General features: G+C 19.2%; 2 protein-coding genes across 2 annotated transcripts; both read left to right on the forward strand.

Moving 5' to 3' along the window:
• Positions 1 to 5,037: 5,037 nt before the first annotated feature.
• On the forward strand, positions 5,038 to 6,269 carry MKS88_001585 (uncharacterized protein; the record flags this gene model as incomplete). Its single annotated transcript, XM_067214524.1, has 3 exons — positions 5,038 to 5,055; positions 5,192 to 5,968; positions 6,105 to 6,269. The coding sequence occupies 3 exons, from the start codon at positions 5,038 to 5,040 to the stop codon at positions 6,267 to 6,269; spliced, it is 960 nt and encodes a 319-aa protein (XP_067074951.1).
• A 3,341-nt stretch (positions 6,270 to 9,610) lies between these two features.
• Positions 9,611 to 10,563, forward strand: MKS88_001586 (uncharacterized protein; the record flags this gene model as incomplete). The annotated part of the gene is made up of 2 exons (XM_067214525.1): positions 9,611 to 9,697; positions 9,820 to 10,563. The coding sequence occupies 2 exons, from the start codon at positions 9,611 to 9,613 to the stop codon at positions 10,561 to 10,563; spliced, it is 831 nt and encodes a 276-aa protein (XP_067074952.1).
• Between the last annotated feature and the right edge of the window lie 709 nt (positions 10,564 to 11,272).

The following is an 11,272-nucleotide window of genomic DNA, read 5'->3' on the forward strand; positions in this document are numbered from 1 at the left end:
TACATTTCGTATTTTTTTCTTAATTTTCGTAATGGCCTTAAGAGAGAGTTAACGTCATTTAAAACATATGAAAATATTAGTAATGAAAGGAAGAGTTAATGTCAAATTCAGTGCAATTCAAGTGTACATTTGAAAGATTGGAAGGAATAAACGGATTTGTATGATTATATCACAAACCACAGTACTACTGATACTTATTCTAGTAGTTCTGATGGTTTTATGTATTGGGGATATTGTAAATACCTTAATTCAATTAAATCACTATATAACATGCAGAGAATGAATTGTTGTAGTTAATTTTGGAAGGATATTTGCAAAGATTATTTTAATTGTGAAGAAGAACATAATCACAATTATTTAATAAATAAATTTTATTTTGAGAAAAGCAAGATTTCAAATTCTCAAAAAATTCTGTTACACATAACTCCGGGATGTAAGAAGGGAAAGCGAGAATTTTCAACCAGAAGAAATCATTACTTTTAACTCAATTGGATACAATCAGAGGGGGAAGTCCTTATGGTAAGTAAGTATAGTCATGTAAGAGCATACCAATAACACCAGAAGTTTCTAAAAAAAATGATTAAATGAAAAAATATTGAAGTGAAGCCTGAATTAGGTGTTACTGAATTTGCGTATAAAGTGCTAGTGTTCAGTGATATATAAGAAAAAGTAAATACTGGAAGTAATATCTCGGATAAGGAAAGTAATGTTTAAAAATCTGAAAGAAAAGGAGTAGCTATGTGTTCCTTTTTCTTTATTAGATAGAAAGATTGTTATAGTTTTTCAAAATTTGTTGCGTTAGAAGTTTTACAAAATTCCCCGTCTCCGGTACGAAGCCCAATATTAACAGTAGCAGAGGCCCACAAAAGAGGATCCAATAAATTAAAGTTGAATTATACAGAAGATTTATAAAAAGTTAAAAAACGTTTGTACATTGTTGATGATAACATTAATACTTAAGTAAGTTTAATATGTCTATATCTATTTCATTCTCTCTAGGTATATCAGTTGCTCATATTCTAGCAGTAATTGTCGTTTTTCTCCTTTTTTACAAAGTATAAACAAATTACGTATTAATATATAAATATTTTATAATGCTGTATATAATTAAATTTCCTTAAAAATTTATAATTATAAAGTAAAACTATATTATATTTTTTTCATATTATGCATTTTTATATTAGTTTACTATATTATATTCATAGTTACAAAAACGTACAAAAAAGAGAAAAATAAAGAATTATTCATGTAAAAATATAAGCAAATCATCATAAGCTTCTACATCAAGCAGTTTTGGTAGATATCTTAAAAGATATTTAGTAATTAGGACTTGTTCTCTTATTTAAGTTACCTTGTGTTAGTATAACCCATATAACGAAGTGAATTAGAATATGAGTATTTAAAATATAATAAATTATAATTTATAAGTAATGTTATTTTATAAGAACAAAATAAAAGAAGGAAAAAGAAAAAGTTCAAATTAAAAGGATAAAAACATATTTATAAATATCATAGAACTAAAGTGTGAAAGTTATAAAGTATTCTAATAGTAATGTTATAAAGAAATAAAAAAATACTTAAACAAGAAAATAAATAAACATAAAAATTTTGTATGATATTATAAACTATATAACGTAAACGTAAATTAAATATGTTTTCCTTAAATTAATAATACAAAATGACACATATTTTACATATGATAAAATTAACAATAAAATTTTATCAATAAATAGATTAGAATATATTGATAAATATTAGATATTAAGTAAAAAAATATGAAGATTTAACAAATTTTATTATAAATATATTTCTAAAACTATAAAAAAGTACAAATAGTGTTTTATAATTTATATTCTAAGTAATTATAAATAATGTACTTATTATAAAATGTGATAAAAAAAATCATTGATTGATATCGTAAAGAGAAAATTTAATAATCAAATATTATGTACAATGATAAATTTGTTTTACAAAATTCCGTTATAGAATAATTATAAATGAAGTTAAATAATAAGAATAATATCATGAAAATATCTATATATATAATTTATACATTTCTTTTTTTTGTATATATAAAATAATAATTAGTGTTTATATTTTTTGATATTATTCTTTACTTTTTGTTGTAAGGTTCCTTTTACTTAACATATTACTATAGTTTGATGTATTTTTATATAAACTAATATAAAAAATTTATAATAAAATAAAATGGACTTTATGATTATATATAATTTTTTTTAATTACTTTAGTATATAATAATTCACAAAAATATTCTGATCAAATTTATATTAACATAAGAAATATATTAATAATACATGAAATGTTTTTATTTTTATGTAGTATTCGAAATTATTATGGCAAGTTAAATAAGAATAAAATTTGTAACAAAATTAAAAATAAATAACACATGAAAATTAGTAATTGAATTCATATAATATTTAATATATGATTTTATATGACTTCTTAAAATATTAAATAAATTATAACATAAATATAATTATGACTACGTCATAAATAAAAATATAAATTGAAACATGTAGACGTTTCTCTGTGAGCGGCATATTTTTAAAAGATATTTTTTTATTCTGAAGATTTTAAGAAATGAATTTTTATAAATAATTTACAAAAATAAAGTATATATATCTATATGTATATAGTGGAATGCATTTTGTATTATATTTAAATTATAAACTCAAAAAGAAAATATTTGTCAAGGAATGTCTAATGATAGTGAATGAGTGTAATAATGAAAATTTTTTATTATTGTTAAAATACAAAATATTTGTTTTAGAAAATGATAATATAAAATTTATTTTTTAATTTTTTTTACGTATTTTAGCAGAAAACTATGCATAATTATAATATTACAAATTTATTTTATACACTATTTATTACATATATTATTATATGAACTATTTTTTTCTAGAGAAAATAAATGTAACAAAGTGCTAGAATGTTTTTATTGTGTATATGTAAATTTGAATAACTTTTTGATAAATTAATAAATTATATCATATATTATGTACAAAATAAAATAGAAACAAAAAAAATTTACACATAAATATAATCTTATATTTACTAATGAATAAATCAAAAAGTAAGAGACATTAAACATAATAAAAAAAAAATATATAAATATGAGCATTTAATAAAATAAAGCTCCCATTAAATAAATGATTAATGAATGAATTTTTTTGAATATATGACATGATATGTAAGGATATTTTTATTCTTATTAATATAATTTTGTCAATAACATTATTAGCGACTCAATAATAATTTTTTTAAAGAACATAATTTTTTTACAATTGAACATTCTTAAGAATACTTATATTTATGTAACAATAATATGAACTATTTTGTAATTAAAGGCCGAAAATAATAATAAAAAAATATGTAATTCCAATAGCTAAGAGTAATCAGTATGTGTATATAAAATTGTTTGAAGAAATGAATAAAATTTAATTATATATGTTAGAGAGGTATCATAAAGATATATAATAATAATATATATTACTAATGATATATTTAAAAATGTTAAAATTAGGGTTATGTAATAACATTAATGATAATGTAAAAATAATGTCTTCATATTGCAATATATACATAAAAAATAAAATTATATAATTTTAAACTAATAAAAAAGAAGTTATTAATATTTTCAAAATATAATTTATTCAATGCAATATTTGTGATAGTTAAAGTTAATGCAGTTCTCCTTTTTTTGTATTATGATAAAAAATACAAAGGAATATTTATTGAATATATTAATTACTCCTTAAATCTAAAGTCAAAAATAGTTATAAACATTTCACAATAAAAGGAGGTATTAAATAAATTATATTTTCTTAATGCTAATATATTTAAGGAATTTGTTTCATTATAAGCTTTTTTTTGATGAGTACAAACTATGCAAAGCTGATTTTATCCTAATTTTATGGTAAATAGTTTTATATCAATATTTCTAAATGTCACATAATAATGAAAAGTTAAGAATAATATAAATAAATATATCTTTAAATAATAAATTATATGTAACATCATATTATTTTCATCATTTGATTAATATAATCATAATAATACAATATCTATTATTTATTGTAAATTTATAAAAATATTAATGAATAATCTTTAATATAAGTGATAATATGTTGGTATATATATTAATATTTTTAATTAAAAATTTTGAAAATAAATTTAACAATCATATTTTACTAATTATAAAAACATAATATTCCAATAAGTTGATATGGAGAGATATTCGATGTAAATAGTATATATTAAAGAAATAACTCTTTATATATCGAGCTAAATGTATATAAGATATATTTATTTTAATTTTTAATTCTAAGTTACAGAAATTTATACTATTAAATATTAAAATAATATTTAAATAAATAAATTTTTCTCAAAAGCATGATATGAATTTTATGTTCAATACATATATTCCTGATTTTTACATTTACAATGATATTATAAGTAACTTAACTAAGAGAGTAATTTATTAGGAAAATGCAATTATATATATATGAACATATCTAGTTGAATATGTTAGGTAAAAATTCCTTACATTAATTATGAAGAAACCATTTAATAAATAATATATTTTTAAGAATGTTAAATGATGAAATTGTATTTATTCTTACATGTAATATCTTGCCATATGTATTTTAGGAGAAATATTAAATTTATGATATGTAATTATAATTTGTATCATTTTAATATAAGAACAAATTTAAAAATATTATAATTCCTTTTTTATTATTATATAAAATTATCTATTGTACTGATTACGTAACATATATAAGTGTTTCCACTACATAAGTATAATTATGTTATAATAAATTGTACTTTATAAAATTGTAAAAATGATTCCTAGTAAATAATAAATTTTCTTATTTTAGAATCTTTAATAAATCTTATGAAAATTATGAATATATTATGTATTTTTATATATAATATATAAATAAATATGCTTTTAGAATGTTTTTTATTCCCCCATTTTGAATAATCCAAGATTGAAGACATGTCATAAAATGTCCAGTGTACTACAGGTTTATAACTTTTTAAATTGAGAATTATGCATATTCAGTGGAATATTCTTTTTCTCTTGAACTACGTTAATAAAATTAATCTGAGAAATAAGGCTTTTCTATTTATGTAAAATTTTTTTTTTTTATTAACTCTAAGGAAACTTTTATACAATCACTACCATCGAAAATATATTATAGAAAAAAATTTGAGTCAAATGACAATTACTGCTTACATTTTGAAGATGAAAAAAAATTTCTAGACAAAAAAACTGAGATATATAATAATGGAAAAATTAAAAGTATTGCAGATAAGCTTATGAGGCCTTTGTGTTATGTGGCATTTAATAATGAAGGAGATGAATGTAATAAGCAATGTCATTATTTGTACTATTGGTTAGGAAATGAATTATTTAATAAATTAGAGGAAGATTCATTTTCAGAAGTTATTGGAATACTTGAGGATGTTTCAAATGTTCTCTCTGGGGGTGTTAAATGCAAATGTAAATTTTTTAAAAATATTAAAAAGGAAAACTTTGAAAAAATGAAGATTGTGCATGATTATTGTAAAGATCACGAGAGCATTAAGAATACTCTTGAAGGACATATTAATAAGTGTACTAAAGAAGTTAATAATTATCTTGTTAAAGCTAATAGTGCTTATAATGAAATATATAATTATACAGAAAATAATTCTGAAACGTATTGTTCTGTACTTAAAGAGCATGATCCTAGTTGCTTTAAAACAAAGTTATCTCATTTGAATTGTGAAATAGAGCAAGTGTCCGCAGAAAACCCAGGTACAAGTCAATATAACACTACTATTTTGGATCCACAATTTGTAATTAATGTATCTGCCTTTAGTTCATCGCAAATTTTTCTGTTCTTTGTTCTACCCTTTATCGGTATTTTCTTCATTGGCTTCCTACTATATAAAGTAATTATTAATATTATTTATAAAATTAAATATCTTAATTTACTTCCATTTATATTTGTTTAATAGATAAACAAATAAAAAGTAACGATGAAATAATTATTATATAATCATCTTGTATATATCTTCTGAATAATAGTTTACTCCAATTGTATCATGGATATATACTAAAGTATTAAAGAAAAAATCAATTAGACGTAATTTGGATGAAATGGATATACTGGAATTAACAGAATACACTAATGAACAAAGAAAATCAAATTTAGGTAGAAAACAACTAAATGTAGCATATCATGCCGCATGAGTAATCTTTTACGAAAAGTATATATTAAATTTATATTAAGAATATAATTTTAACAAGAATATTTGTTAATATATTCTTCTATTAGAAAAGAAAGAAAAAAAAAGAAAAAAAATACATAAATTAGAACGTCTATATCAGTAGACAGAAAATTATGATATAGAAATTGATATTATAATTTACTGTAAATAAGAATACATTATTGATATATTATCATTGTAAAAAAAGTTATTAAGTAAAATATATAGAGAATTAAAATTAATAAAAAAAAAGGAGTGTTAAATTGGAAATTTCTATGTTTTTCGTTCTTTTAATTTATGTATCATTAGTCAAAATGCAATTAAAAATGAATTAAAATATTTGGATCTTTGGAGTTTATTAAAATTAAATATTTTTTATATATAGTAGTATAGTTGAAACTCACAAATTAAAGTAGCAAAATCCATAAAAGGAATAATTAATTCTTTGTAATAGTACATTGTAAATAATTATTATTATGACAAGAGTAATGTGAACCGTATAATACAGGTCATATATAATGTATCAGTAGTACAATAAATAATATACTATAAAATAAATGACTATATATATTATAAATTCGGAAATATATAAGCTAATTTTGGAAATAGCATATTCTGTTAAATTAAATGAAATAACTTTTTATATGAATATGCAAATATAAGTTTTTCATTAGCTCTTAATATACATAACATAAATTTACATGGTAAAAATAATAAATATAATTTGTGTAATTTTTATTATGAATAATTATATAAATAAAAGCTACATCTGCATAATATTCTTCATATTTTTACATTAAAGAAAAATGTTATACAAAAATAAAAAAAATCATGATAATAACAATTTTATAAGACATCACAGAAAAAAGTGATTTTAGCATTTTTATTGATAAAAATGGTATTCCTAAACATAACATTATAGAAATATCTACTGAGTGCAATTATCTGTAATTAATGAAGTTTTTTTTTTTATTATATATAAAATGATGATAAACAAAAAGTTATATTAAATAAAAATGATTAAAAATATTGTTTCATTCTTGTAATTTTATATTATATAGATACTGTTTCTTAAAAATATATTATATATAGTCAAAATATGAATATATAAGGAAACATATTTGGTCAATATATATATAAAGTATTATTAAATTTATTAAAGAAAAATTAAAAGAAAAAGCATAATATTATAGAGAATAATATATATCAGCGCTATTATAAAAGAATAGAATAATTTAATCAAATCAATGATCCCATTAAACTATCTATGGATGAGAGAATAAAAAAAGTATTACAATTATTTTACAATAAAATTCAAAATTGTTGAACTTTGAAATATACATTATCATAGGAAATATATACTGTAAAATTAGGACATTAGTAATGTGTAAGGGTTAAAAAATGAAAAAAGCATATTATACAAAAATTGAATTATATATATAAATAAAATAAATTAAGCATTATATAAATTATGTAATAAAAATAGTAAGAAAAGTTAACTAAAGAAATAAAAATAAAAAAATAACTAAAAAATGTTCATTATATATACACCTTAGATCTACAATTTCATTTTTTCTTTTATAATTTAGTTTTTACAAAAGTAATTCTCCTAGGAAAACTGCTATAAATTATCATTATATTATTAAAATAATACATTTAATATATAATATTTTTATAACTATCTACAACGCTAAATGAATAAAAGTGTAAGGAATAAAAACGTACAAATATAAATATTTTTTTTCTCAAAGTTATATTTAATAAAACATCAAATTTATTTTATTTATATTAGTTGCAAAAGAGTTACTATGTAATATATTATTTCGAGAGTATTTATGTATAAATCATAAATGCCTTATTTCAATGTCGTTAATATTTAAAAGAAAAATATTCATGCATAAAAAAATTTCCTGAGTTTTAGTAAATTTTTTGTATATAAAATTTTGTATTTTTAAACTGTATTATTTTATATTGTAAATTCTTCCATATAAAATTATGCATTTATTAATGGTATAAACTTCAGTATATCTTCATTAAAATATTATGTTTTATTTAGAGTAAATGACTTAATTATATAAAAATAATAAATGACTTTAAATTTATATACGATCTTTTTACGTAATATTTATTTTTCTTAAAAGTGGTATTCTTAAACTCAAATTAATATAAAGGATTAGAGCCAATATTATTTTTGGTAATTGTGCGTTTTGCATATATAAAAATGCATACCTTAGAATATAAAACAGCTTAAATATTTAATTTGTTTTTGAAAATACATAGTTCGATCTTGAATAATTAAGGTATACATATAGATAAATGAAAGTAAAAAGGTTAATTACATTACAAAAAAACATTTTAATATATATCTTAGTACTTTTTCATTTTTGTGTTACTATTAAATGTTACAATACTTTAAGTAATTATATTATTTTCCGTAAAATCTATACTTGTGTGTATAATATAATTTTAGTTTATATTTCAAAATACTGGAAAGAAATTTCAAATATATTAGTATAAACAAAATATTTAGCTATAATATATATAAGAGATCATTAATTTTGACTAATAAAGTATATTACAGATAAATTAAATGATTCACACATTAATGATAATATTAGTGAAGTTAATAAATTGTTGATTTAGTTTAGTTTTACAAAAATTATTAGAATTTCTATGAAAAATTAAATTGAAAACCAAAAATATATAATTAATTTGATATTTTTAACATGTATTATACCAAAAAAAAAAGCATGTGTTATGATTAGTAAAACAAGGATATATTCGCAAAAAATATATATTTTTAATTTTTTAACACTTTTGTTTTATTGTTATAAATACTAATTTTTTTATCAATAATAACTACATTTACCGAAATATTATATTTATAAAATTATAATAATTCCTAGGGAAATTTAAAAATAGTAATTATTCAAGAAACACCTAGAACAATAGCATATACCTATATTTTATACATTGTACATTCTATATAAATTTAATATTTTTTAATAATTAAAAATAATGAGAAAAAAATTGTTTAATCACTCTATTATGTAATTAAAGTATATGTTGTGAATATATATGAACGAATTGAAATCCTGTAATTTTACTTATCGTTAATTTTTTATAAATAATATCAATAATGTAGTTTTAAAGAATCTTTTTTTAAGTATTTTTTTTTTTAATTAGTAAAATTTTCTATAAATTTTAATTTTTTAAGAAAAAATATTAATAAAAATAAAAGAGGTATTTTTTTATTGTTAGAAGTGCCTAAAGTGATGTTCATTTTTTCTTTATTTTATATATTACAATATTAGAGTCTATATCATGAAACAAAGTATTGAGTTCGCATGTTTTATCAAAATTTTTATGTTTATCATTTTAATTTGGACGTGTCATTTTTACAGTAACATGGTACCATAGACGTTTTTTAAGGGAATTTGTTTTATTCATATTTACATTGTTTATTTTTATTATTTTTTTGGAATGGGAATATTTATCCACTTATATATGAAATATTCACATTTTTTTTTTAGAGCAGTTTTAACAAAATTTTGGATGAAAAGCATGGCTCTGATAAAAAACTATATAAACGAATTGATCGATTATTAGGAAAATGTGAAAAGAGTATTTTTGCAAATATTGGAGATTTAGAATTAAATATACCATATTATAAAAAAAGGAGGAATGAAGAAATATTTACAGTAGATAATGAAAAATTTCAGAAAGAAAAAAAAGAAAAATTAGATAGAAGCTTATTATATAAGGAAAAATTGATTAAAAAACTTATGAAAAATAAATATACCATGTTGCATAGATCATATACCCATTATGAAAAAAAAATTATGAATGGACTTAATGATAAAGCTTTTTTTAAAAAAATGTTGTTAATTAATGATAAGGATTACAAAAAATTAAAGCGTAAAAATTACGGATTGCGACTCTGTTTACTTTTATTATTGTTCTTGTTGATATCTGTGATACCTATAGTAGATTTATCCATTGGAGATTTATTGTTGCAATTAGTTAGTTTATTAGAAAATGGTACATCATCTGGTTTTTCGACTCCCACACCTGAAGGTGCAGGTGCCTCGGGAACATCGTGGCTATCTTATTTTTCTGAAAATCCTTCTGTAGCATACAAAGCCCGAAGTATTCTAATATACTGTGTACCTATTTTAATATTGAGTATTATACTTATACTAGGAATTTTTTATTTTCATAAAAAATTTATAAAACATAAAAAAGTTAAGTTCTTGGAAGCGTTTCATGAATGGTAATATATATGTTTATTTCGATAATGAAAATTTAAAGTTATGTACTACATATAATATGTTTAGTGAAATATTAAACATAGTTATAATTTCTTATATTTTATATGTGAAATTACATATACGTAGTCATATTTATATGTAAATATAAAATAATATATTTTTATTTTTTTTGTGAATTTGAATTTTTGAAAATTTTTTAATTTGCAATTTAATATATTCTTCATTCGAATTAATTATTGTGGCTTAATATATATATATATATATATTTCTGTTTATATGCGAATTTCAACAAAAAATATATATTTGTAAGTTAAAATCAATATATAACAGAATAGATAATATTATATTTTGAATTCATTAGTTAATCTAGGTTTTAATTATAAATACTACTGCTTTATGATTGTTTATCATCCCCCAGTGTAAAATTATTATTTTTTTAAATTTTTAAGAAAAGGAATTATTTTTTTTAAAATAACAATTAATGTTACTGATTTTTTATATAACGAAGCTAAGTGATTATATTATGGTATTGATATATATATTTTTTTTTAATTTTAAAATAGCATTTTAAATTTCATATATTTGTATTTGTTCTTATTTTCTTAATTTATTCGATCAAAAAACAATATGTTTCTTTAGAAAAAAAAAAAAATAAAGTAAAATTTAGGATTTTTAAAGTAGTATTTTTCGAACATAATAATTGTATAATTGACAC

Source organism: Plasmodium brasilianum, chromosome 5 (assembly GCF_023973825.1).
Source record: "Plasmodium brasilianum strain Bolivian I chromosome 5, whole genome shotgun sequence".
Taxonomy (NCBI): domain Eukaryota; phylum Apicomplexa; class Aconoidasida; order Haemosporida; family Plasmodiidae; genus Plasmodium; species Plasmodium brasilianum.